At 38.8% G+C, this 27,928-nt stretch overlaps 2 protein-coding genes across 4 annotated transcripts in view; both read left to right on the forward strand.

Annotated features, from left to right (window-relative positions):
* Window positions 1-262: 262 nt before the first annotated feature.
* Window positions 263-3,961, forward strand: cfd (complement factor D (adipsin)). The gene is made up of 5 exons (NM_001257116.1): window positions 263-348; window positions 943-1,087; window positions 1,362-1,500; window positions 1,632-1,892; window positions 3,325-3,961. The coding sequence occupies exons 1-5, from the start codon at window positions 291-293 to the stop codon at window positions 3,472-3,474; spliced, it is 753 nt and encodes a 250-aa protein (NP_001244045.1). The 5' UTR covers window positions 263-290; the 3' UTR covers window positions 3,475-3,961.
* A 1,337-nt stretch (window positions 3,962-5,298) lies between these two features.
* The window catches only part of dnaaf9 (dynein axonemal assembly factor 9), a 28,281-nt gene continuing 5,651 nt past the window's right edge, over window positions 5,299-27,928 (forward strand). The window contains exons 1-35 of one of the 3 annotated variants that reach the window (XM_053679632.1): window positions 5,299-5,494; window positions 8,771-8,850; window positions 9,577-9,693; window positions 10,084-10,208; window positions 10,743-10,839; window positions 10,927-11,033; window positions 11,122-11,199; window positions 11,283-11,384; window positions 11,742-11,797; window positions 11,891-12,026; window positions 12,122-12,203; window positions 12,298-12,337; window positions 12,420-12,504; window positions 12,773-12,849; window positions 13,190-13,234; window positions 13,325-13,370; window positions 13,478-13,589; window positions 17,290-17,360; window positions 17,535-17,585; window positions 17,685-17,775; window positions 17,881-17,984; window positions 18,809-18,955; window positions 19,043-19,128; window positions 19,258-19,359; window positions 19,450-19,570; window positions 19,793-19,881; window positions 21,348-21,482; window positions 22,750-22,875; window positions 23,136-23,173; window positions 23,302-23,437; window positions 23,551-23,637; window positions 23,745-23,851; window positions 24,155-24,229; window positions 25,528-25,703; window positions 26,076-26,141. In XM_053679632.1, the coding sequence (XP_053535607.1) occupies window positions 5,301-5,494; window positions 8,771-8,850; window positions 9,577-9,693; window positions 10,084-10,208; window positions 10,743-10,839; window positions 10,927-11,033; window positions 11,122-11,199; window positions 11,283-11,384; window positions 11,742-11,797; window positions 11,891-12,026; window positions 12,122-12,203; window positions 12,298-12,337; window positions 12,420-12,504; window positions 12,773-12,849; window positions 13,190-13,234; window positions 13,325-13,370; window positions 13,478-13,589; window positions 17,290-17,360; window positions 17,535-17,585; window positions 17,685-17,775; window positions 17,881-17,984; window positions 18,809-18,955; window positions 19,043-19,128; window positions 19,258-19,359; window positions 19,450-19,570; window positions 19,793-19,881; window positions 21,348-21,482; window positions 22,750-22,875; window positions 23,136-23,173; window positions 23,302-23,437; window positions 23,551-23,637; window positions 23,745-23,851; window positions 24,155-24,229; window positions 25,528-25,703; window positions 26,076-26,141 (3,387 nt within the window). In that variant the 5' untranslated portion in view covers window positions 5,299-5,300. The remainder of the gene's footprint in view (window positions 5,495-8,770; window positions 8,851-9,576; window positions 9,694-10,083; window positions 10,209-10,742; window positions 10,840-10,926; window positions 11,034-11,121; window positions 11,200-11,282; window positions 11,385-11,741; window positions 11,798-11,890; window positions 12,027-12,121; window positions 12,204-12,297; window positions 12,338-12,419; window positions 12,505-12,772; window positions 12,850-13,189; window positions 13,235-13,324; window positions 13,371-13,477; window positions 13,590-17,289; window positions 17,361-17,534; window positions 17,586-17,684; window positions 17,776-17,880; window positions 17,985-18,808; window positions 18,956-19,042; window positions 19,129-19,257; window positions 19,360-19,449; window positions 19,571-19,792; window positions 19,882-21,347; window positions 21,483-22,749; window positions 22,876-23,135; window positions 23,174-23,301; window positions 23,438-23,550; window positions 23,638-23,744; window positions 23,852-24,154; window positions 24,230-25,527; window positions 25,704-26,075; window positions 26,142-27,928) is intronic. The other 2 variants (XM_017464299.3, XM_053679633.1) reach the window with 2 other exon arrangements.

Raw genomic sequence — 27,928 nt, forward strand, 5'->3', positions numbered from 1 at the left:
TTTTTAGAATTATTATTAGCCAAATCTTTCAAGATTTGATAATGGATATTGGAAACATCTGGAGATGAAAACGAAAATACAACGGTGAAGCAATAATTTTGAGCCAGAGCCAAAGTGGAGATAGGAGACAAGTCTCAGCATCACATTAATGTAGGAGGAGAAAGGAATGATTTCCAAGAAGTCTGCATTTTTCTTGTAAAGGCAGACCCACTCCCAGCTTATATAAAACAGCCAAGACTATAAACATATTCAATCTTGAGAAGGCAGTGGGCAGAAACGAGTCATTCAGGATGGGTTCTCTACAAGTGATCATTGCTTCAGCTCTCTTCTATGTATTACTACCACCTGGTGAGTAGAATATATGACTTCCACTTGGGTTTATTATGAATAGAGAGGTTAATATGAATTATTTAGGTTTATTTAAATCTTGGAAACATATTAAGAGTTGTCAAAAAAAAAAAAAAAAAGACCAAAAAAGCCACATAATAGATAAATCAACATAAGAGAACATGAGAGAAAGCAATGTATTAATTGTGCACAATGGATTGATAGATATTTTAAATAGACCAGTGTAATAAGAACATTCAGTTTACAGAAAGTTTATTCCAGGTAGCTGCAGCACTGTATCTGAAACCTTTCTTCCTCAGGTTCACGTGGAACTGAAGCGATTGTGTTAATAGTATTATCTATGCAGCATTGTTTAATGCCTCAGCCCATGTTAAGACATAAAGTCATCATGCAGATTTACTGACATCCAATATGTTCTCCATGCAGCAACAAAATAGAAATGAAGACTGCCCTCTACCAGTTGGTTAACAAAGGGTTTAAAAACAAACAAATGATTTAATTAACTTTTACACTATCCCAAATCTAAATGAATTTTTGTTTCAGCTTTTGCTTTTTTAATTAGCACTTACTATGCTCACTTGTGTCTATGAGAAGGTGAATGCATCACAGGTGGCAAGGAATCTACACCACACTCCCGTCCCTACATGGCCTCACTGCAGCTGGAAGGCAAACACAATTGTGGTGGATTTCTGATCTCTAGTCAGTGGGTTATGAGTGCTGCACACTGTTTCCAGGGCGGGTAAGTACCATAATCAAACAGGGAGCATATTTTTTAGAGACATACATTTCAGTATGGTGCTATAATTGTTTCATAGTCTGATGTTCACACACTTCTATTTTCATAGTTATGTAAAAAGCTTTCAGAAATGTATTTTTCATAAATTGAACATCTTGAATGACTTTCAAATGGTACCTTTCCATGGGATTAGTTTATTTTAAATCAATAAATTCATGTGCCATTCAAAATGTGTGTTAATAGATAATTTTGCATGTCTGTGTACTCTCTCCTGTAGCATTAAATATAAGGTGGTGTTGGGTGCTCATTCCCTATCTCAGGCAGAGGACAAAAAGCAAACGTTTGATATGGCTGCTGTCTATAACCATCCTGATTACAACAAAGAGAATTATGATAATGATATTGCTTTGGTCAAGGTAACGTATAGAAAGTCTGGGTATAAACTAGGAAATGAGAAATAGAGGGTAGGGAGGAGATAATTCTTATACCTTATCATTGTATATTGTGTTGAGTGCCACTAACATATAATGTCCTCTGTAATTGGCAGCTAAGTCAGCCAGTCATAGAGAGCGATGCAGTGAAGCCTCTGAAGTTCCAGAGAGCAGGGGGGAGTGATCCTGATACAAATGTTGCTGTGGAAACTGCTGGGTGGGGCTCACTGGACAACCTGGGTAGCCGGCCAGACAAACTCCATGAGGTGACTGTTGCTGTTATAAAGAGTTCGATCTGTGGTCGCAGTAACTCCTATGGGGAATCCTTTACAACAAATATGCTCTGTGCTGGCAAACCACGCAAGGACACCTGCGATGTAAGTTTTAATCTTAGATCTAAAACTATCTCTCTGTGGTATGAATCAGTCATTGTTTGCGCTTTTCCCAGTTTTCCCCCAATTTTGACGTTCCTGCTTAGTTCCCCCCATGACACAACATCTACCAATCAGGGAGAGTGAAGACTAACACATGTTTCCTCCAAGACACTTGAAGCCAGCAACCAAATCTTTTAGAACAGCTGCTCATAATACATTAAAGTGCATTGAAACTAGGACACTATGAGGAAATAGCTAACTCCCTTATTCTAGAGCTCACAGTGAACCTTGATTGCTTAGGGTCATCTTGATAACCAGTGGAGTGAGTAATACCATCCCTTTCACCAGACAGCACAGCCAATTGCTGTATGCTCTCTTGATCTCCCAGCCACAGATAATGTTCGAAATTACAATCGCTCAGAAATACTTTATATTAGTCTGATGTAGCATTTTCGGTGGCTTAGTGGTTAGCATGTTTGTCTCGCACCTAAGGGTTGGGGGTTTGATTCCCACCTCTGTCCTGTGTGTACAGAGTTTGCATGTTTTCCCTGTGTTTCAGGGGTTTCCTCAGGGTACTCCATTTTCCTTTCCCGGACATCTCTCCTCTCCCTCCATCAAAAACATGCACTGTTGGCTGATTGGCATCTCTAAATTGTCCATAATGTGTGAATGGGTATGTGAGTGTACAGTTGTACCCTGTAATGGGTTGGCACCCCATGCAGGGTGTCCCCTGCCTTGTTCCCTGAATTTCCTGGGATAGGATCTTGTGTGAAACTGAGTAAGATGTGACAGTCAACACTGAGAGGAAATGCATGTTAATTAATGCAAACATAAATAAACGTATTGTCAGTTCCAGGAGTCAGTCAGTGAGACAGCTGAGACAGGATGACTGAGAGATGCAGGGGAGAGCGTAGAGAGTGTAGCAGTGAGGTAACAGGCCTCAGTACAGACGAGCTGAAGCAGAGGATAATCCATATGACACATAACACATAGTCTTAGGCTTTGCCATTCATAACATCTACTTAACATCTTACTCCCCCTTCAGTTTTATCCATGGGTAAGTGTCACTTGTGGTCAGGCATGGTCATTTATTCATTAACAAACACAGGAAGTTCATAATAAGTTTATAATTCTGGTTTGTTAAGCCACTGAGTTCAGTAGTCTGTCAGTGGTCTGTCAGATATACCAATCTGTTTATTTTAATCATTATTTTATTAATTAATATAATAGGGGGTGCTTCATGAAGGGTACATTATTAGAAATAATTGTTTCAGTATGGGTAGCCCTTGGGAATGGGCTTACAGGATTTAAGCTAGTGATGTTCACTAACCCTAGTATCGTACCTGCCTTTACTGTAAATAGCCAGGTTATTCCAACCTGCCTAGTTTGCACATCCTTTAAATAATTTTCGCTGACCTATCTACTCCTCTTACAGGGTGATTCTGGTGGTCCTCTGCTATATAATGGCATTGCTGTGGGAATAACTTCAAATGGAGGGAGGAAATGTGGTTCCACCAGGAAGCCCGGACTCTACACCATTATATCACATTATGATGATTGGATCACCCGCACTATGACCCAGTAACATGACCCAGCAGTTTGACTCGTAAAATGAGCCATTTTAAAAAATAAATATATAAATCATATTACTGCTTGTAGGCCTCATTTTACTCATTTTAGTTGAAGCAGATTGACTTTAATTTTATCTATCCAGCCTATCTAAACTGTTTATTGTAGTTTGTGGTCTTTTGCTTGTTGTGATGTCACAGAGGCTATGCACCACTCTAGTCTTTAATGGTGTGACAGGTTACTTGCTTTAGCTCACCAGTATACAGTATTCACATTGTTCTTTTTGAAAGTTAAACAGTTTATTTTTTTTCACAACTAATATATAAGTATAATGTGTTTATTCAGATTTTATACCAGAATAGAAAGTGTTGTCACAACAACAGATTCCACATGTAAATGTTTCTTGCAGCATCAACGCTAAATATTTTGCTAGCTCTCTTTTGTCATAAGGTTTATCTTACAAATGTGAAATGACCCCTCTGTAGGCAGATATCACAGAAATAACGGGATGAATTCTGAAGTGTGTTCAGTTATACTTTCTGCTCAGAGTCAGTCAAATGCTGCAAAACTGATGGGACGGCGCAGATGGCAAATGACACAAAACATACAGTGAAAGCAACCCAAGACCTTCTTAAGGCAAAGAAATTAAATGTTCTTAAACGTCTGATGATCTCAAGCCAATTGAACATGCTTTTCACTTACTGAAGACAAAACGGATGGCAAAAAGACCCACAAACAAGCAGCAACTAAAAATGGCTGTAATAAAGACCTGGCAAAGCCTCTCAAGGGAGGAAACATCATTTGGTGATGTTGATGGGTTCCAGACTTCAGGAAATCAAAGGATTTGCATCCAAGTATTAAAAATAATCCTGATATTTATGATTGTTAGTTTGTCCTATTACTTTTGAGCCTGTGAAAATTTTGTTGTTGTTGTTGTTGTTGTTTTTAAACCAAACCAAAAAAAAAGGCTGTAATTCCTAAACGTTTAATGTAATATTTTTGTTAAACCCCTTGAATTAAAGCTGAAAGTTTACACTTCAATCACATCTTGATTGCTTCCTTCCAGTGTAGTGGTATACAGAGTCAAAACTTTGAAAACTGTGCCACTGTCCAAATACTTATGGACCTGGCTGTACATAGGAAACCTTTAGGCCTGACTTTAACCTCGCTTTATCCGAGCAAGTCGGTCATCAGGAAAGTTTATGTGCGTGTGCGTTAGGGGAAGTTCAAGTGCTTTTTTAGGAACTTCCTGTTCTTGTCTGATATGGTTTATGTGCTTTATTCAAAATTTCAGTAGGTGTTTTTACAAACCACAGATGCTTTTACGTTGCTGTTTCGGGTGTTTTTTTAAGACTGCCCAAACTTTTTTTTTTTCTACATTTTCAGCTAATATAAATCTTAAATCGGTGGCAGAAATGAAAAAATCTGAGCTTTGGAATGTGATTTCAACGTGAACGTGACCACTTAAACAAGTTATTCCTTTCAAATTGTAAATATATCAGACAGTAATGGACACTACTGGCATGTATTCTTCGAAGCAACGAAGTTGTGAGAAAATCGTCCTGAGCTCACGTTACATTTACAGTTTGAGTTCCGAGGCATTGCTCTAGGATTGCATTAGCCATTGTAAGGAGGAATGTCTGACTCTAACTTCAGGGAAGGGGAAATACGCGCAGCCAAATTTCGTAGGTTTTGATCGTCGAATACTTTATAATTCAAATTATATATGGAATTACACATTAAACTAGTCTCTAACACACTTGCCTAAAGAAAGGTCATATCTATTAGGTGAAGAAAATGTTTATTTTGCTAGGTGACAACCAGCGTACCCTCCTCACAGAAATGGTACAGTCGGTTGCTATGTTCGTTCGCCAGTATTGCTGTTCTCCAGCTGAGGCTGTTGATTGTGGAGATGTGCGCGAGCTGAAATTTTATTTTAATAATAACGGCAATTTTAATATCAATCCTGACTTTGCGAATATGTCCGGTATAAATAAGACGGATGGAAAGTCTAGTTTGGTCGGTCCGCCCGTGAGGTAATTATAAATGTCACTTTATATCCAAGTGGATATCTTTTTTTTACTTGAAGGACGTTGGAAAAGAGATGACGGTTGTAGTGGTGATGTAGTTGCTAACGCCTGTTAGCTAGTCACTGTTTGTACACGAGTGGTTGGTTAGTGCTCAGTCAAGCACCCGGTTATGGGCAGTAATACTTGCCAAAAAAAACATTTATTTGTAAATGCGTGAAAGCAAACCGCCTGTTGTCTTAACCTTTAGTTAAACCGAAAATGTAAGGTTGTTTGTGTTCTTCAGACCGTTAGCCAGCAGCGCTCTGCTCCAGAAGGCAGTTCACGTCAAACTGAGATTCGCCAAAGCCACAGAAAATTCCAAAGGATTAAACAAAAGCAAGATCAATTAGTGTGAGCATTTGTTCTTGCAAAATGTTGGCTAGTCATGACTAATAGCTGATTTACCAAAGAAAATGGCCAAAACACTTGATTTTTATGGTCCCGGTATAAGGTAGACTGCATACTATATATTTTTATATTCGCTTTAATGGGTCAGACATCCTGTCTAAACAACTCTGTAAATGAATGGAGGGGAAAGTAGCTAATAGAAAACAACTAAATTACATTTGCCTACTTGTGTAACTGGTTAACACATCTGAATGTTTTATAAGGTTATTAGATTACTCTTTTATTAGTAGTTCATCCACTGCACATTAAACTTTAGTCCAGTTGAACCTATAACAGTGCAAGAGAAATCATTGTCAGTGATTGGTTACCATGCCATGGCCATTTCTTTATTTACGGCTGCTGTTTATTTAAAATAAAAATAATGTACATTTGAGGTCATAGGTTTCCATATGCTTTGCAGAATGTTAATAAAATTGCATTTTGTTTTGTTTTTCTTTAGTGCTGTCCTAACAGATATTTACATATAGTCCACTAGACACAATAATGACTGAATTTACACAAATGAACCAGTACAAATTTTACATGCGCTTCATTATTAATACTGTGTGTTGTTACCTGGATGATCAACGACTGTTTTTATGTTCTGTGATGGTTGTTCATGAGTCCCTTGTTTGTCCAAGTTAAACTGCCCACTGTTCTTCCGGGAAATAGGGGTGTTACGGTACTCTGTACCAATTTCGGTACCAAAGCAAAACACAACATGCTAATTGAACAACACACTATTTTATTAAATAGTGTCAGGCACAGCACGTCAGTACTAGGGTTGACCCGGTACTTATGAACATCTGGTACCATCAACTTTTTCTCTTTTTAGTACCGACTTGGTACCGAAGTACCGGTACTTTTGACAACCCTACAGGGAAATGCTCAAGGTCCTGCACAATATTTGCTTTTCCAGCATCTTCTGCATTTTTGACTCCTTTCCATCTGTGGTCTATATGATGTTGAGATCCATCTTTAAACACTGAGGACAACTGATGGACTTGTACACAACTAGTACAAAAGGTGCAAACATTCCCTGATGCTCACGAAGACAACACAATACATTAAGAGCCGGGGGGGAGTAAACTTTTGAATAGGGTGATCGGTGTAAATTGATAGTTGTTCTTTTTTTTTTCTCAGTACTGCCCTTCAGAAGCTACATAATATAATTAGCAAAAAAGAAACGTCCCTTTTTCAGGAGACTGTAATTTAAAGATAATTATGTAAAATCCAAATAAGCTTTACAGATGTTTATTGGAAAGAGTTTAAACGGTGTTTTTCATGCTTGTTCAATGAACCATAAACAATTACTGCACATGCACCTATGAAACAGTCCTTATGACACTAACAGTTTACAGGTGGTAGGCAGTTAAGGTCACAGTTACAGTAACTTAGGAGACTGAACAGACCTTTCTACTGACTCTGAAAACACCAGAAGAAAGATGTCTAGGGTTCGTGCTCACTTGTGTGAACATGCCATAGGCCTGCTGCAGGGAGGTATGAGGACTGCAGATGTGGCCAGAGCAATAAACTGCAAAGTCTGTAATGTAAGACGCTCAAGACAGTGCTACAGGGAGACAGAGAGGACAACTGATCGTCCTTGAAGTGGAAAGTTACATGTACCCATGTGTCCCCCCGGACGTGATGGAGAATTTGTAAATGCCTTGGTGGAAGAATGGAGTAACATCTCACAGCAAGAACTGGCCAATCTGGTGCAGTCCATGAGGATGAGATGCACTGTAGTACTTATAGCAGCTGGAGGACACCAGATACTGACTGTTAATTTTAATATTGACCCCTCTTTGTTCAGGGACTCATTATTCCATTTCTGGTCATCAAATGTCTGTGAAACTGGTTCAGTTTATCTCTTAGTTGAATGTTTTCTATGTTGATACAAATATTTGCACATTAAGAAAAGCAGTTGAATGTGAGAGGACGTTTCTTTTTTTTTTTTTTGCTAAGTATATATTTACATGTTTCCCAGAAGACAAAATAATTTATGTGAACTTTTGAACTGATTCATTGTGTCACTTCCATTATTATTGTGTCTTGTTAACTATATGTAAACAGCTGTTATGTGAAATAACTTATTCAGAGCAGCACTAAATAAAAAAACTAATGGCATTTTTATGATCCCATTACAAAGTAAATTTATGACCTCAACTGTATGTTAATCATCTTTGTAAAAAAAAAAAAAAAAAAAGTTGCTCTTCTGCTGTAAAATGCATGTGATTTTTTTTAATTATTTGTATTTTTTGCTGCAATCTATAATTGATAATCATCAGGGCTGGACTGATGATGTGCCAGTGTAGCATCAGAAAATTCAGGTGATCTGATTTCACTTGAGCTTTGAGTTAACGTTACCAATGTAGTACTACAGTTTGACTACCGTATGTTAAAACAAAATGCTCACACCTTCCTGCTGGCTCAAAGGGAAGGGGTTCTAATGAATTTGTTTTAAATCAGTAAATAATAATAAAAAAAATAATTCTGTTCAGGATATGTACAACATGCAAATGTCGCATCAAGCAGGATATAGCTAACTAAATATAAATGCACATAAGTCTCTTCCCTGTTATTGGTCGCTTGATTTTATAACTGATTACGTAATGCTGCATAGGAACCTGATCACTAAAATTATGTACAAGTGTGCGATTGGTTGGATTTTATTAGAATTTTCTTACAAATTAAGTTAAGTAACAAAAGTCATAACTGCTATCCCTGCCCCGAACTTTAACCTTGCTAAGTTTTTAAAAACAAATGAAGCCATCTGAAATGATACGAATTTGTGACCTCATTGTGTATATTGTTAAGGGAAAAAGGTAGATCTGTACAGGTGTACTGTGTTCACAGCTGTTCACGCTTGCGGCAAGTTCAGGCTCTCCTGAAGGCTGATGGCGAAACCGTTCCAGATGGCATCCTCTGCACGCTGGGTGAGTTCATCAGATCAAATGTTCCATGTTACTTGTATACATATTAACAAGAAAGTTTATAAAATGCCTCTTGATACCCTGTGCCTAATCCACAGCTCTCTGTTGTGACAATGTGGAGTGTACTCGCAATAAGGTCCTTCTGCATTTACACTCTATTCTGCAAGTTACCCAAACCTGCAGAGTAGCAACTGTAGCAAATATACACTTCTGTCTTTCATCCAGAATTAATGCAGACATTAGCACTGGTTCTTGGTTTTACCATTCTGTCCTTACAGTATATGAAGTACATATGATTAGATTATGCACTGTACATCACAGAGTGATCTCAACTAAATTCTCTTATTAGTGAATTATTTCCATAGACAAAATGACATTGTTTCGATATCCTGCTAGTACATCTCAGTGATGTACTTTTATTAGCGCAGAAATCATTTTAGCAGGTAAAACAAGCAAATCATATGTTTTGCATACACTCACCGTCCACTTTAATAGGAACACCTGTATACCTGCTCATTTATGCAGTTATGCAGTTATCCAATTAGCCAGTCATTTGGCAGCCGCAAAGATCAGATTTTTCCCCATTCTGATGGTTGATGTGAACGTTAATTTGATGTGAACGTTAACTGAAGCCCTTGACCTGTATCTGCAGTGGACAGTGAGTGTAGCCCTGATCTTATTTCACATTTTTTCTTTCTGTGTCGTTATGTGCTCCTGTGGCTTTATCAGGTATCGACAGCCGTTATAACGAGGGCTGTAGTGAGTTGGCCAGCTACCTTTTCTTTGGTCTGTATCAGCACAACCAGAAGCAGCTCTGTGAGGACTTTCCTGAGGAGGTGCTGGATGGTATGATCCTACATGCTTCATCAAACTCCACTGTTAGCTTAAGAAATGCGAACGTTCTTTGCTTGTGCCTTTTGTCGTGAACTTCAAAGCTGTCATCGCCAAGTTTTTGGCTTCTTTTGCAAAAGACTTCAGAACGTAAACAAGAAAACGAATGATGCAACACAGAGTTTGCTTGCATGCTTTTTTTTTTTTTTTTTTTTTAGCTTGAGTATGCATGACAGCTTGTCCAGTGCACTCAAGTTCATAAGATGTTCTGTCAATAGAGAATATATTTAATGTATAGAAACATATGTATTTGTGACCAACGGAAGTTACACTAAATACTTCAAACTGCTGTGCTGGGGGTTTATATCCTGCTATTATACTGTAAATCTGTGTGTTTGTTTCCAGACGTGATCCTACTCATAAAGGCAGAGAGTGTGCACCTGTATTGTAACCCTGTGAATTATAGCTACTTGCTTCCTTACATTTCCCACTGGAGAAATCTGCACCTGCACTGCATGACTGAGGCAGAGGTGATCAGCTGCACCACTCATTACAAACATAAGGCACAACAAAGACTGACTGTATCATAAATTCTATATAAGGAATCCTTACTCTTTTATAGTGCCCTTGGAGTGCCATTCTTATCTGCACAGATTATGTACGCTCTCCAAGTTCCATTTCCGTTGCTAAGTATAAGGCTTTTGTTTGTGCAATGGCATGTCAGCTGCTATGTTACTGAGACACCATATAAGACTCTGCATGCCTTGCCCTGTTTAATGTTTTGCCTCTCCATTCAGTGTTCATTCAGTGTAGTGATCTGAATCCAGGAAACAGTGTTTGAGTTAACAAGTAAGCACTGTCAGACCTAGGTTACGATAGCGACACAAGTTATTACCACTTCATATGCTATGAGAATTAAATAGGTTAATGAATGTGGGTTTTTACATCTGTGACCTTTTTTGTTTCAAGTCTGATATATAAATGTATTTGTATCATGAGATTGGCTTGAGCTAACATTTATAAATGGTTTATTTCTGTCATTCTTTTCTGTCTCCGTCTCTCAGTACGAGGATGAGGAAGCCGCAGAAGAGTTTAAAATCTCCAGTTTTGTTTCTATGGTTGAAGACTGCAGTTGCATTGGAATACCCTACAGCTCTCAAAGTAAGACACGTGTGCATTAAATTTACATGTGGAAAGCAATCGGTATACTAATGCCGCTGCTGATCAAGGTTTAAATGTTGTCTGTAGGTCATGTGCAGAAGTTTGATATGTTCATGTTAGAGAAGTGGCCTATTATTCAAGCATTCGCTCTGGAAGGAATAGGAGCTGGTGGTTTTTTCACCATGAAATACAAGGTAGCGCATTGCTGCGGAGCTATGACTGTTATCTGTACAGACATCAAACAGTGTGTACCTATGTGACCTTTGTGTAATATATTTCTAGCTGACTAATATGAGTGAGAGTCTTTGGGAGATTTATGGAAGACTAGACCCGGTGTCTTTGGACTATCTGCTCAATGAGGTACAAACATATCATTACCTAATTACATAACGGAAACCAATACAAACACACAGAGGTGATGTGAATGCAGTGTTCTTTTGAAGGATCTGCTGTTGTTTGAGAAGCAGTGGAGCTGCTTGTTTACCAGCGTGAACACAGAGAGCCCGCTGAGCATGCAGGAGATGTCAGAGGCTCAGACTGCAGAGGTACAAACTCAGATTTCTATCTTTTTTATTATTGTTATTTTTTTGTGATGTGATCATGACTGAGATGTAATTCCCAGAGAATTTTCTAAGATGTGATGGGAATGCTAATTAAAAGACTAGGTCTGTTGTTTGATGCTTAAACATCCCAGTCATATCTGTACTCGGTCTATACCAATACAGTATAGACCGAGCAAAAGCGTCTAAATGTGTGTCAAAGTGAAAGATCAAATGCTAGAGGGAATATATTTGAATTGTTTCAGTTTGGAACCATGGCCTTTGTCTTGTTTGTCTTTTTGTATTTTAAATGTGTTCTCATGTTTGCATTCTCACTTTTTGTCTTTTCTTTCTTTAATGAAGCCATTCAGAACATATTACTCCCATGGTCTCATTTCAAGTAATATCACAGATAAAAGGTATTTGATAATATGCTTATTTGTCTAGGCCTTATATATGTTTTATGTATATATATTTGTTTTATATAATGTTTTCCTTTGTGCATTTATAAGCAAAAGCCGACAGCCATATGTGCTGTTTGGGAGTCACTCGTCCAAAGATGACCTGGAAAACTATTGCTTCACCTTCCCCTCTGAGGGCCATCAGGTCCGTAACACTGGGCCTTGTGGAAGTGCTGCAAAGCACATGGTAAGAGAACACCACACATGCAGAGATAATGCTAATAACCAACACTATGTAGGAGCGTGCCAAAGAAAAAGCATTTTCTGTCTTTCTGTTTTCAGCTGCTTCAGTGTGTAGCTCCTAAAGGTCCACTGACCTGTGCAAGAACATATTTCTTTGGCAGTACTCATGTCCCATACCTGGGTAAGTTTCTGTCATCAATAAAGCTTCTTACAGTGCTCCTGTTCTGAGTGACGTGTTCCATTAAATTGTCTACATTTTTGTGTTGCTTGTGAAGGGAATGAAAATAGCACCACGCAGAAGTTGTCAGAAGTCATGTAAGTGCTCAGACAGTGTTTATCTTTGATTATAAGTTACATTGCCTCCAGTGGAGTGAAAACCGGATTTGGTCTTTTGCAGGCTGCTTACACAGATCTACTCAGCTGTTGTTCAGTCAGTGCTGGCAGGAATCAAATGCTTCTCCATCAACTCCAGCGCAAGCAAGGTAGAGTTGTAATTTTATCGACCATTATCTACACTGACTGATTTTGTGTCATTAAAATCTGAATACGTATAAACAAGATGTTTACACTGCACTGGGAAACTTTTTTTTTTTTTTTGGCGTTTATGTTGACAACAGTTATTTTGTTAATTACAGCAGCTTTGATTTGTCGTCAGTTGAATTTGCTCATTAAAGTTATTTCTGCTATAAATCAAAGTTGAGGTGTTCATGTGCATTAAGCACTTCTGACTCAGCATTGTTCATTTATTAGGCAAAGGATGTAGCAGAGCAAACATTTCATCTGGCTTTGGAAACCTTTGGGATGCTTCAGTACAGGAGTGCTCTCAGGTCTCTCATTCTGTCTTACTCTTGCATACACTTTACACAAGCCATGTGTTTATGGATCTCATTTTGTGAACAGGAGCATTGTCATGCTGGATCCCTTAGTTTTGGTGAAGGGAAATTGTAATGCTATAGCATACAATGACGTCCTTTACAACTGTGTGCTTCCAACTTTGTGGAAGAACCACATATGAGTGTGATGGTCAGGTGTCCACATACTTTTAGCCATGTATTGTACATGTAACTAATCACATGTTTTGATGTGGGTAGTTGCTTTTGATGTTTAATCCTGTAGCAGCTTCTGTTAATGACACTGCACTGACTGATGCTTTCTGTGGCAATCCAGGTCTAAAGCAGTATTCAGCATCGAAGCTGTGAACAATGCGGGCAGGTGGGTTTCACATACGCATTGATAATGCTCAAATATATGGTTTCTTTCCACAGCCTAATCACATTATACATTCTGTCCTTCTCCTCCTAGAGTTATACCTCTCACTGATGAGCACAGTCGCTTTCTGGTCAAAACTGTAAGTTGTTTGTCAAATGCCTAACAGCCTGACTCAAATATTCTGCTCTGACTGTTCCTTCCTGACATAGCATATTGAATAACGCAGTGTTCTCTGACAATCCTCAGGCCTCCATGGTAGTGTATGATATTCCAGATCTCCAGTGGGGTGGAGGGGACCTGGGATCTGTTGTTTTCTCTGAGTCTTTCCTGGAGTCTAGCATCTACATTCAGCAGAGGGGTGAGATTTCTGTTTGTTAACTGCTTTGTGACTAGTAAGTTTATGCCAATGATTTAGATGTTTTGTCTAGAACCTTTGCTAAAACAACCCTTCAAAAGCATTCTAAATTACAAATGCAGTGGACTTAACTGCCCTGAACCAAAACGTTGCATGATGGTGCTGATACGGTCAAACATTATTATTTATAACTAAACTTGCCATAATTGCAGGTATTTATTTTGATCCAATATATTATGTAACCACTACTTATACAAACAAATATTTAATTTATTATGGTATTGTTCATGTAGCCATCATCAGTGGCCTCCATATACAGTGCCCTCCACTAATATTGGCACCCTTAAGTATGAGCTTAGAAGGCTGTGAAAATGTTTTATTTAATCTTTTGATCTTTTGTTCAAAAATTCACAGTGCATTGAGACGATATAGACACACGTTCTCTTCCAGGTTGATTCATAACATTTCCAGTTGATTGGAACTTCTTAATTATTGCCCTGATGGTGGAAGTGGGTTTTTTTCCTAGCTTAAAATGGGTCGTGGTTGGATCTTCCAGCAGGACAATGATCCAAAACATACATCAAAATAAACACAAAAATTGTTCACTCAAAATCAAGGTCATGGCCATCCCTGTCCCCTGACTTGAAACCCATAGAAAACCTGTCGGGTGAACTGAAGAGGAGAGTCCACTAGCATGGACTTCGATATTTGAAGGATCTGGAGAGATTCTGTATGGAGGAATGGTCTCGGATCCCTTGCCATGTATTCTCCAACCTCATCAGGCATTATAGGAGAACTGTTATCTTGGCAAAGGGAGGCAGCACAAAATATTGACTAAAAGGGTGCCAATAATTGTTGCACAGCTATATTTAACAAAGATTCTTTTATATAAACCTGTATTTTGTTTGCAATTGTTTGATATTCATGAGAGCAGGGAATTTTTGTGAAATTCTTTAACAAAAGATCCCATTGTTATGAATGAGTAAGGAAATTTGGCCTATGTGTTACTGTACCTCATATTTATACCCCTGTGAAACAGGAAGTCATGGTTGAACAATTTCCTGTTCCTAGTCACCCAGGAGTTCTAAAAAATGTCAAATATCAATGGGAATATACTTCAAATATATTTTTCTCATATGAGTTCATGGGGTGCCAATAATTGTGGCACACATATATTTAAAAATGTATTTTTTTTTGATAAACCTGCTTTGTTTGCAATTGTTTGATATCCGTGCGCGCAGAGTATTTTTGTGAATTTTTTTGAACATTTTTTTTTTTAAACCTTTTCTCATATTTATCAATGGTACCAATATTAGTGGCAGGCACTGTATACCATGTTGCTAAACTTAGTACAGATTTTTGAGAAGCACCTTGGTGCATAGGTAGATTTACATAAATCTATGTGATAACATGACACATAAATATTCTAGATGCTACAAGGTGCAAAAACAAACAGCACACTATAGTTACTTGAGAACATTAATAGCAGACCAGAAAGGCATTATACTAGCAACTTGCTGAGCATGTTTGTCTTAGTGGAAGTAATGTGTTATGTAATCTTCCAGTTAAATTAGGAATATCAGTAGTACAGCTCATTCTTGTAAAGGTTTTAATCTGGTCCACCAGATGAATGTAGAGTTTCTGCCATCTTATGGACCATTTGAAAGGTTGGAGGGGCTTCTAGTGGACAAAATGGAGCAATTAACTAACCCATAAACAGCCACTCTGCTATTGATAAGTAATTTTTCATTAGCAAGCTAAAACATTTGATGCTGTAATCATGTCTCTCTTCACAATAAATAAATTAGGGGCTTCACACCAATGTGATTGAATACCTATGCAATCACAGCTTATATTATTTTATTTTTAACTACACACTATATTGATTTCCTCTTTCATATAATTTAATATAATTAATTTCAATAATTTAATATAATTCTTTCCATTATATTAATTACACAGGTAGACGTTGTAGTGCTATGGCATTACTGCCTGTTGCACCTCATCCGGTGCCCATTCGGTTACCATTCTTCCTTCAGCCTTGCCAACATGCCTACCGCAGCCAAAACTTTACAGTCCTCCCCAGTGACTAAGGCTGTAGCAAGCCTCATTTGCACCGTTAATGCATGCCCAGTGCCGCTGCCTCCATATGGCACAGATCAGCTGCTGGGTTGTCCGCTTCGTACCGCCTACATTTCATTCTTTTAACCCTGGAATGTCTCCTGGTGGCGGAGCAGTGGCAGGGACGTCGCCCTGCTACCCCCAAAATATACACTCGTGTGGAAAAAAATAATTTGTAATTATTGACATATAATAATTTGATAATTTGACATATATGGACAAGCAAACATTTGATCATCTATGACACAGTGTCTGTTAATGAAGTTGATATACTTGAACAAAACCACAAGGAAAATTTACTTTTTCAATAATTGATTCAATAGAAATATCAGTAGTTGTGGTATTCTTCTATGGAAAAAGTAAGTACACCCTTGGCAGCAAACCATAACATTTCCAGCACTGTGCTTCACAGTTGGTATGAGGTGCTTCTCCTGAAAAGTTGTCTTTGGTCTGTGCCAAACATGTCTGCTGTTACTGTGGCCAAACAACTCTTATCTTTGATTCGTCTGTCCAGAGCACATTATACCAAAAGGCCTCGTCTTGGCCTATATGCTCATTGGCAAACTGTAGTCTTGCAAAGGTTTTTTCCTGGCACACCTCCAATGCAGGTCAGTCCTGGTCAGTCCTGGATAAATTGGCAGTCGTTTGAAATTTGTGCCATTTGTAGATGATTTTCCTTACAGTGGAATATTGTATTTCAAATAATTTGGAGATCTTTTTAAAATCCCTTGCCAGACTCGTAGGCATCCACAATCTTTTTTTCTGAAGGCCTTATAGAACTCTTTAGATCTTTGCATGATTGCACCACACACCTCAGTAACAAAGGGAACACCAGACACTAGATATGAGAGGGGTGTAAATAAGACCGGTTCCACCTGCACTCCCTAAGCAGGTTCTAATCACTGGCACCCAGTCTTGAACACCCGATTCTAATTTTATCGATTCGAAGGTGTGATAAATGTAGGGGTATACTTATTTTTTCCATGTGTCTGATCTGATTAATTTTTTTGTTAATTTTAATTTTTAAAATTACTTCAAAACTTCAATATTATGTGTCATTTTATATCGTGTATCACCTTTATTAATAGGCACTGTTTCAAAGAGAATCAACTGAGGATCAAAAATACAATTTCCATGTTTCCATCCAGTTTTTATTTATTTATTTTAATTTGTTTATTTATGTTCATTTGGTTTGGAGTTGATACATGTAGCTGATAGAGTTTGTGTGTACAGAATGTACTTTCAGATAAATGCTGATAAATTACCACATTTCAGATGAGTTAATGTGTTATTGGTCTAATAACTGTTTTGTGTTTTTTTTTGTGTGTGTGTGTGGCCCGTTTTGATATTAGATTATGTGTAATGTAACCGATTGCCTAAAATGACAACCATTTGACAACCATTAATTTCATGAGAACCCCATTCATTACACAGTAGTAATGTTCATATACTCAAGCACAAAGCTCATACAAAGCAAAATGTGGGAATGTTTTTGGTTAGTCTTAAAAGGAGGTTAGTTTAAAATCTTGCTGGCTCTTTATCTAATGAGACATTAAAATATAATGTGTGTCTTGTCCTGCAGATGGAGCGCTTGCATCAAACAGCTTTTTCACTTTACTTACCTCTTCAGTCCCTCGCTATATCTCCTGGATGGTACAGTGTTTCACTCTCTCTGTAGATGGATTCTATTAATTGAATTTTTTCATAATAAAGACACACTTTTGTATTTGAAGTGCACTAGTTTCACAGTAAAGCCCTTTCCATGAATGAATTTGTTAGTTGAATTGATTGAAGGATTGTATTGTGTCTCTTTTGTGTTGACTGTAGGTGGATGACACTGATGTGAAATTTTCTGAGCAAGCTCTGCATTTGTTGAAGGTGAACTCTATTTCAGTGCTTATTTCAATACAGTGTTATAACAATTGGTATGCTTAATTTATGTCCTCTGATTCCCACTGTATGTGTGTGTGAGAACAGGAGGAGAACGGGACATTTTTAGGGGTTCCTCTAACAACCAAACACTCAGCACAGGTGTTCTCTAACAGTTTGCTTTCTACACCTGAAGAAGGTATGAGCTACATTGTGTCACATATGTTGGGTGTTTGTTTAGTGAGTTGTTTTTTTATTATTATTTTAAAACCCATTAATGTTTGTTTGGAATTTTGTGTTCTAGGGAAGCTGGTGTTTTTCTCAGAGGGCTTATTGATTGTTCATCCGTCTTATGGCATCATCACTCTTTCCAAGAATCATATCAGAAACATCAAAGTTTATGATGGGGTTAGTATCTACTTTAAACATGAACCAAAATGTTACCTACTTGTTTACTAACCAGCTAAGGCTGTGTTTTATATTAGGTGTTTTTGTTCAGAAAAAAACAAGCAGCCTTAATATACAGCATCTCAGATTCCTGTCCCCACACTATCATCTGCTAGCACTCTACCTCCATCTTAGTTGTTTTCGTTTATCCACAGACTTGCAACTTAATTGGTTGGGAGATTAAATAAAGAGCTTGGGGTCAATCCCTGGTCTGCGACACAATATCCCTTCTACTCTACTACACACTACGCGAAAAGTAGTACGTCAAAAGAATAGCATGTCCGAATTCTCAGTATTCATAAAACAGTAGGCGAGATATACCTGTACCCAGATGCCCTATTGCTTCCGCTGAGATTCTGCAGCGTGGAACCACTGGACACTGTGGATACTGCGCTATCCCATAATGCAACGGGACTGGGGCTTTGTACGTCCCGATTATATACATGCTTACCACTTATACTGATAAGTACGTACTGTATCAACAGCTAAGCAGGTACTGAATCAAATGCAGTAGGTACTGTCATAGTATGCAATTTCAGACGCATCCATGGATTTCTGAAGAACTGCATTCTAATCTCCTTATGGCTGCTTCCCATATGTTTTATGTAAAATTTTGCTTCATTATTTATTTAAACACCTTGTTCGAACATAGCATCAGTGATGTTGAGAACAAGGCAAACACCGGTGTAACACTACTTACGTTGGACATTGTCAGATGAACATCATGTTTCAGCTGAGGTCCAGTATGTAACTGAAAATGCTGTGTAAATATTGATGTTTTGCAGGACTCTTTCTCTGCGGTTACCATGCTGTTTATTGAGTATGAGTCCTCTCTGCTTCCGCACCTTCCTTTTCCTCTACACAGTGCTGACTGTTGTCTGGCCATCTCTCTGATGCCCAAAACCAAGGGTTACAAAGACTTTTACTCACAGGTATCATCACCCTGTTGTGCAGCAACATTAGCTTAACCATTTCAGCACATTTATTTTGTTTATGAATCAGTTGTATTTGTTTCTCAGGTCCTGCAGGTTTGGAATGAGCCTGATTCTAAGCTCCATGTGCAGCATGTTGCCCAAGACCAACTGAGTCTGAACCAGATGAGCATGTGAGTTCATGATCTTAGTATAGTATTAGTTGTGTTTTACAGCGTTATGTAACTTTGCAGTTAAATTTTTTTTAAACCTCAAGTTTAACACCTCTTTCTGTATGTGTCTAATCCTGCTGACCCTGACAGGTGCTCCAGATTGCTGAAGCTTCATGAGGCACATGGTTCATCTGCATTAAATACCAGAGCAACCCTGAAGACTGCTTATCCAGACCTGCCGGATATGGACAGGTAGCAGCACATTCACTCAGTGATCAGTTACAGCTTATAGTGCTTCCCTGATGGATTTGTTTGATTTCAGTGGTATATTATCATCCTCAGGTTTATGAAGCACTTTGCTATCAGTAGTAGCATCTGCGAGGAGTCTGTGTACAGTGAACACCTAGGAGCGCTTTTCCCAAACACACAGCCCAAATCAGCTGCTCCTGAGTCAGAGCAAAAGGTCAGTCAATTAAATTCCGCACTTATATAAAAAAAAATTATTAATAAATTGAGTACTTAACAAGGTAGTGCAACTCAAATGATATGATTGCTAAATATATTATGTATTAAATATACATATATTAAATATGAATATACTAAATATATTATAATATATTATGATTGCTCAAATTATATGATTGCACTGTGTTAAAGATAACTGTGGATGTGTGTGTGCCTTTAGGTGGTCGTTTCGATCATTACAGGCTTACCAGGCAGCTTTAAAGAAAGCTTGTGTGATTTTTTGGTGGATGTGAATCAAGAATGTGGCAGGTAAGCTCAAAAGCTTACTGTATATGCAGTGGTGCTTGAAAGTTTGTGAAGCATTTAAAATTTTTTGTATATCTGCATAAATATGACCTAAAACATCATCAGATTTTCACACAAGTCTTAAAAGTAGACAAAGAGAACCCGATTAAACAAACGAGACAAAAATATTATACTTTGATGATAAATGATCCAATATTACATATGTGTGATTAGCAAAAGTATGTGAACCTCTAGGATTAGCAGTTAATTTGAAGGTGTAATTAGAGTCAGGTGATTTCAGTCAATGGGATGACAATCAGTTGTGAGTGAGCACCCTGTTTTATTTAAAGAACGGGGATCTATCAGAGTCTGACCTTCACAACACATGTTTGTGGAAGTGTATTATGGCATAATGAAGATGATGTCTGAGGACTTCAGGAAAAGAGTTATTGATGCTCATCAGACTGGAAAAGTTTGTAAAACCATCTGTAAAGAGGTTAAACTCCACTAACCCACAGTCAGACAGATTGTGTACAAATGGAGGAAATTTGGAAAACTGCTCTCCAAAAAGAACATTGCTGCCCCTCTGCAGTTTGCTAAAGATCACATGGACAAGCCAGAAGGCTGTTGGAAAAATGTTTTGTGGATGGATGAGACCAAAATAGAATTTGTGGCTTAAATGAGAAGCGTTACTTTTAGAGTAAGAAGAACACTGCATTCCAGCATAAGATCCTTATCCCATCTGTGAAACATGGTGGTGGCAGTATCATGGTTTGGGTCTGTTTTGCTGCATCTGGGCCAGGACGACTTGCCATCATTGATGGAACAATGAATTCTGAATTATATCAGCGAATTCTGAAGGAAAATATTAGGACATCTATCCATGAACTGAGTCTCAGGAGAAAGTGGGTCCTGCAGCAAGACAGCGACCTTGAGCACACAAATTGTTCTACCAACGAACAGTTAAAGAAGTATAAAATTAATGTTTTGGAATGGCGAAGTCAACGTCCTGACCTTAATCCAACAGAAATGTTGTGGAAGGACCTGAAGCAAGCAGTTCATGTGAGGAAACCCACCAACATCCCAGAGTTGAAGCTGTTCTGTACTGAGGAACGGGCTAAAAATCCTCCAAGCCGATGTACAGGACTGATCAACAGTTACCGGAAACCTTTAGTTACAGTTATTGCTGCACAAAGGGGTCACACCAGATAAAAGCAAAGGTTCACATATTTTTGCCACTCACAGATGTGTAATACTGAATCATTTATTTATTTTCCTCAATAAATAAATGACCAAGTATAATGTTTTTGTCATTTGGTTAATTGGATTACCCGTTGTCTACTTTGTGAAAATCTGATGATGTTTTAGGTCATATTTATGCAGAAATATTGAAACTTCTAACTTCACAAACTTTCAAGCACCACTGTAAAACCATCAGTATATATTGGGCGACTATGTCCACATTTTTATATCGAGTGTTTGGTTGATAGGTGGGAGGTGTACCGCCCTGACTTGGACTCAAAAGATCTGTGTGTGCCACATCTCCAACGGTTCCTGAGTAGCCTAATGGCCAAAACAAGTGATGCATATTTAAACGCCCCAAGAGTGCTGCTACTGACACCAGGGTAAGACATTGGCAGACAGACATACACTCACAATACAACCCATAATTGTTTGAGTGCTTTCTTACTTAGTCTTTTACCTAGCCCAAATCAGAGTGTAATTGATATTTTTGGTTTGCGAGCACTCATAGAAATAATGGAAATCCAGACTGTGCTAAATAATTGATATTCAGTTAAGCAAATAAATGTGTTGCGGTTCAGAAGGTTCGTTGGCTGTGTCTGCATTCACTATTGGAAGATTTTTTACACAAATAATTGATGGCATCAATGTTTTTTCAGAATAAATTATATGTCTGTAGGAACTTCAGGTCTGTCCTCTGGCACTTTGCATTTTGCATTCAGTATCAGTTTAGCCAGCACGTTAAACTCCGAATATGTGGGATCTTTGCTTCACATTCTGCAGTTGTCTGAAACCAGGGTTAAATTGTGTTATTACAACAATTAAATCCCACTAGGTTTTGCTTATGAGTGGCCTAAAACCATTTCTTGGCATTGGTCTCAGGCTGTTTTTTTTGGTTCAGATTCAAGTTCCCAAACAGTCCTCACTAACCGCATTCACTTTGCAGCAGTGTAAAGCATTTTTCTTCTTGTCTCCCATTCACTTTGTATGGAGACAGGTGAAAATCCTGTGCAGTGGACTGTGGGAGTGAGAGCAGTATGAAACCGATGAAGACAGCAGAAAAAAACTTTTGTAAACTTCATGTAAATGAAAAGCTAATATTCCCAGGCAATGGCCAAACATGACTACCGCAGCACAATAACTGAAAGTCAGTTTTTATATCCCAGTATGTCTTGCATATAAAGACCTTGAAAACAAACGGGAAGTAACTACATTTGTATAAATGCATATAAAAGTGCACGGTGCAGATAAGAAATACATTGGTTAAGAACGTGTACAAACATTCAGCGAGACGTAAGTACATTTGGAATTTAAATGAGTTTAAGAAGTACAAATAAAGTTTTCTGAACACTTAAATATAGCGAGCTTGTTTCACTGGGGCACAGATCTAGCCTACAACTCTGCATGCGCTTTATTCCTGGCAGCTAAACCTGCTTCTTTTTTAGCAGCAAACCCCCAAAGTAACCAGCGGCTTGCAAAAGAAGCGCTTTGCTTCACTGCAATGTTTAATGTACTGTAAGGAGATGAGCACTACAGAGTTTGCGTCTAGCAGAAATACTGCATATATGAAACACACCCTATGGCCTCATTTTGTTAAGATGTTATGTGTTACTACGGTCTTTTATGTGTATATAAATACGTGTGTTACAGGTACACAGACGTGTTGGATATGGTTCAAGCTGTCATATGTCATCCAGACCCACGGGTTCAGAGCAGAGTGTGTGTGGGTGCTGTCACAGCCTGTGTCAACCCAGTAACATCCTTCATGGAACACAGGTCTTTACTTCCTTCCCAAAGGTTTTTCCTGTCGTTAAATTTGTCTGCAGAACTACAGCCATCAGACCCTCATACACACCACACAATGATAGAACAAAATCTCCACATCCTTCACAACCCACCACCACCACCCTCCCAGTGCTGTACCTCAATACAAAAGCAATGTTATTAAAGCATAATTTACCACTGTCACGTCCTTAAAGAATTCATACAATTTTGAAGTGTATTTTAGCTCAGCCTAGCTTGCTTTATTTCCCCAGGCTTCTCTTCCCCAAACTCCTGGAGCAGTGCAGTCACGGTGAGGCCCATGTGGATATTTTTTGCTTATCTAAGCATTTGTATCTCTGTGTGTGTGCATACACATACATGCATGTCCTTGTTTGTTTGGTGTAATCATGTCTGTTTTGCTTTGTGTGTCTAATTCAGGTGTAGTGAATAACGTGGTGTTTACGGGTTTGACTACTGAGCAGAAGCACCCTCTGTTGAAATACCTGCAGCAGCTCATCCGCTCAGCGAATCCCAACGCAGCCTTTATCCTAGCCGAGAGAGGAGCTGTGACAAGGTTAGCAAGCACACGCATTAATCTTTGTGTTATATCTTGGCCATTAAAATAGCATTAGTATGAGGTGCTCTAGAGATTGGTGCTTTTGTTCGTTTACAATATTCGTATTACAGAACGGAGGATATGCGGCTGATTCTGAGTGGCAGCAGTTTCTATCATTCTCAGATGATCAGAACTAGATACCTGCTCTACCCTGGCTGGTGAACCGCGTTCTTCCTTTTCCTCTTTTTTAATGTGTGGTTGTGTTACCACGTTAATGCATATAGCATATAAACACTGTCCTGTATTTTATTTTGTTGTGCTGTAGGTGGGAGGGCAGGTATGTATCTGGTTGTGGATCTGTATCGATGTCTCAACACTGTGTACAGTTCAGTCGTCCTCTAGAAAGATCCTTATTTCTGCATTGCTGCAAAGGTATGTGTAAGTGTGTGTGTGTGTGTGTGTGTGTGTGTGTGTGTGTGTGTGTGTGTGTGTGCGCGCTTGCGTTTGTGAAAGGAAAAAAAAGCAATTCTTTCATCCAGGTTGGTAACAGACAATGAAAATGATGTAATCTGAAGGTGTTAGCAGTGTGTTAGCTACACTGAGATACCAAGATACCAAGTCTGGTGATGAAAGCTGACACTGCTCTGTGGTGTAACTCTCCCTCTCTCCTTCTCTCTCTGTCTTCTTCTCTCTCCCACACGCACACAAACAAACTCACACATATCTGTATCTCAGGATTAAAGTCATCCCTCAGAGGCAGCCCTTTCACAGGAAACATCTATCACATCAGTGGGAAAGTGCTCTTCTCTGGTAGGGTGTTTGTGCACTACAGTTTCTTTACTGCCTAAAATATCTTGTTCAACTTATAAATAATCTTCTTAATGCAATGTGTTGCACATTTCCTCACTTGTTATTCAACCCCAGGATGTCTCCTGCTGTGGCTTTCTCTGTTTTGAGTGTGTATGTGAGTGTTTGTAATAAATGTGTGTGACTTGCCTTTGAGAAGTGGTAGACAGGGGCCCTCTGGGCTACTTCTGGACGGTAGGACTTTTGCCTCAAAGTAGTGCTCCTCTCATCTCTGTTTTCTTCCTTTTCTCAGTTGTTTATTTGCAAGGGTCTATCCATTTTTGTACTTTTTTTCCTGTGGTGTAGTCGCATGGCGAGAGTGAGTAGAATGCAGAGGTTTGAATGGCTGTTTGCAATGGTTTTGTCCAAGTTGATTTAATAGTTTGTTTTCACACCATAAAAAGCACCCTGGGTAACATAGTGCATTTTTATTCACTTGGCAAAATGTCATAAGGTCCTGCCATCTGCAGTGCTCTGTTTTCACCATAAATCATCTGTGTTTTGTATTAAATAGTTGTTTTTTTTATTCTTTGGTGGTCTTTGGTGTTGCTTTTAATTTAGTACATTGTTTGCCAAACACATGTAATGATTTAATTTGAATTATAATGCGTTGTTTTCAGTTATTTGATCCTTGTTTTAAATTTCTGCCTGTGTGTAGAGTTCTGTTAGATATATCATGTTGTGGTGAGAAGTGTATTAAGAGTGAGATGAGTGATCCTAAGCATGCGGTGCTAGACATTTTATCAACCACAACAGATTTCCATCATACTGATCTCATCTAGGGCAGTTTTAGATTCATCCAAACTGTTTTATTAGTGTAATCAAGGATGGGGCTAGTGGATAAGTCACCACCGGTCCAAACAGATGGTTTTTTGTTGTTGTTGTTGTTGTTGTTGTTTTTAAATAGCACGGCGGCTTTCTCATAAACCTCGCTGTTCTGCTTTCATAGACATGATTCAAAATAGATGCACGTGGCAGACGTGATATTACGCAGCCATGATCTTGGCACTGAGTGCAGCACAAAGCGGATGTCCATGGACAAGATCGTCTACGCATGGACAAGTTTTGTGTGATGCTATACCAACAAACCTATTGCTGCATAGGCAATAGATGGGCAGTAGTTGTGTCTGTTTGGTTGTTTTTGTACCACTTTTTCACCATGGTTTAAGTTTGCTTTTCTAGTTGGCTAATTAACACACATTGACTGACTTGAATCCCTGCAAGTTTTATGATTTTAAGTGTGTGTGTGTGCTTGCCAACAGACAGTGACAGGTTGTGGGAGGTAAGCTGTAACTCCATCAGCGGAAATGTGACCGTGGCCCTTGATCAGGTCTCAGCCCGTAGCCCCCAAATTACACAAACTTGTTACCTGCTGTTCCATGGTGTAGGACTCTCCCAAAATTGCCTGAAGGACTGGCTCAGACAATGTGCTAAACAGGTATTCCTTTGGTCACTTTTGGCTTTGTGCTCCACTACCTTTATTTGATTGCGAAATATCAGCAATATATAATAATAAAAAATATATCAGCTCTTTTATACATACTCTTCTTGATATCAGAGACAACAATGAACTGTACAGAAAGAATAATGGCTAAAAATATTAGACAGTAAATATTATGTGTATTCATAATGAAGTCATACTGTTAAGCACTTCTTGCCCAGTGCTTTGTTCTGCTGGTGATACGTATTTGTAAGCAAAATAATCATGATCCAAAATTGACAGATCCACAATAATACAAATGGTCAGTATCCAATCACTTAGATTCAGAATTGTCTGGATTTGTCAGCTCACACTCATATTGTCTTACAGAAAGTACCAAAGAAAGCAAAGAAGACCAGGAGTACTCTTACACCACAGGAGATTAGAAATATCCATGTGAGTAATGCACATAACACAAAGTTGATGAAGTAGGCACATGCTATAAAAAATATATATACAGTCATGTGGGAAAAAAGTACACCCCAAGGAAAATTTTATATATATATATATATATATATATATATATATATATATATATATATATATATATATATATATATATATACATACAGTATCTCACAAAAGTGAGTACACCCCTCACATTTTTGTAAATATTTGATTATATCTTTTAATGTGACAACACTGAAGAAATGACACTTTGCTACAATGTAAAGTAGTGAGTGTACAGCTTGTGTAACGGTGTAAATTTGCTGTCCCCTCAAAATAACTCAACACACAGCCATTAATGTCTAACCCGCTGGCAACAAAAGTGAGTACACCCCTAAGTGAAAATGTCCAAATTGGGCCCAAAGTGTCAATATTTTGTGTGGCCACCATTATTTTCCAGCACTGCCTTAACCCTCTTCGGCATGGAGTTCACCAGAGCTTCACAGGTTGCCACTGGAGTCCTCTTCCACTCCTCCATGACGACATCACAGAGCTGGTGGATGTTAGAGGCCTTGTACTCCTCCACCTTCCGTTTGAGGATGCCCCACAGATGCTCAATAGGGTTTAGGTCTGGAGACATGCTTGGCCAGTCCATCACCTTCACCCTCAGCTTCTTTAGTAAGGCAGTGGTCGTTTTGGAGTGTGTTTGGGGTCGTTATCATGCTGGAATACTGCCCTGCGGCCCAGTCTCCGAAGGGAGGCGATTATGCTCTGCTTCAGTTTGTCACAGTACATGTTGGCATTCATGGTTCCCTCAATGAACTGTAGCTCCCCAGTGCCGGCAGCACTCATGCAGCCCCAGACCATGACACTCCCACCACCATGCTTGACTATAGGCAAAACACACTTGTCTTTGTAATCCTCACCTGGTTGCTGCCACACATGCTTGACACCATCTGAACCAAATAAGTTTATCTTGGTCTCAGTAGACCACAGGACATGGTTCCAGTAATCCATGTCCTTAGTCTGCTTGTCTTAAGCAAACTGTTTGCGGGCTTTCTTGTGCATCATCTTTAGAAGAGGCTTCCTTCTGGGACGACAGCCATGCAGACAAATTTGATGCAGTGTGCGGCGTATGGTCTGAGCACTGACAGGCTGACCCCCCACCCCTTCAACCTCTGCAGCAATGCTGGCAGCACTCATACGTCTATTTCCCAAACACAACCTCTGGAAATGATGCTGAGCATGTGCACTCAACTTCTTTGGTTGACCATGGCAAGGCCTGTTCTGAGTGGAACCTGTATGGTTCCTGTATCGCTGTATGGTCTTGGCCACCGTGCCGCTGCTCAGCGTCAGGGTCTTGGCAATCTTCTTATAGCTTAGGCCATCTTTATGTAGAGCAACAGTTCTTTTTTTCAGATCCTCAGAGTTCTTTGCCATGAGTTGCCATGTTGAACTTCCAGTGACCAGTATGAGGGAGTTTGAGAGCGATGACGCCAAATTTAACACACCTGCTCCCCCGTTCACACCTGAGAACTTGTAACACTAACAAGTCACATGACACCGGGGAGGGAAAATGGCTAATTGGGCCCAATTTGGACATTTTCACTTAGGGGTGCACTCACTTTCGTTGCCAGTGGTTTAGACATTAATGGCTGTGTGTTGAGTTATTTTGAGGGGACAGCAAATTTACACTGTTAGATGAACTGTACACTCACTACTTTACATTGTAGCAAAGTGTCATTTCTTCAGTGTCACATGAAACGATATAATCAAATATTTACAAAAATGTGAGG

Source organism: Ictalurus punctatus, chromosome 3 (assembly GCF_001660625.3).
Source record: "Ictalurus punctatus breed USDA103 chromosome 3, Coco_2.0, whole genome shotgun sequence".
Classification (NCBI taxonomy): Eukaryota; Metazoa; Chordata; class Actinopteri; order Siluriformes; family Ictaluridae; genus Ictalurus; species Ictalurus punctatus.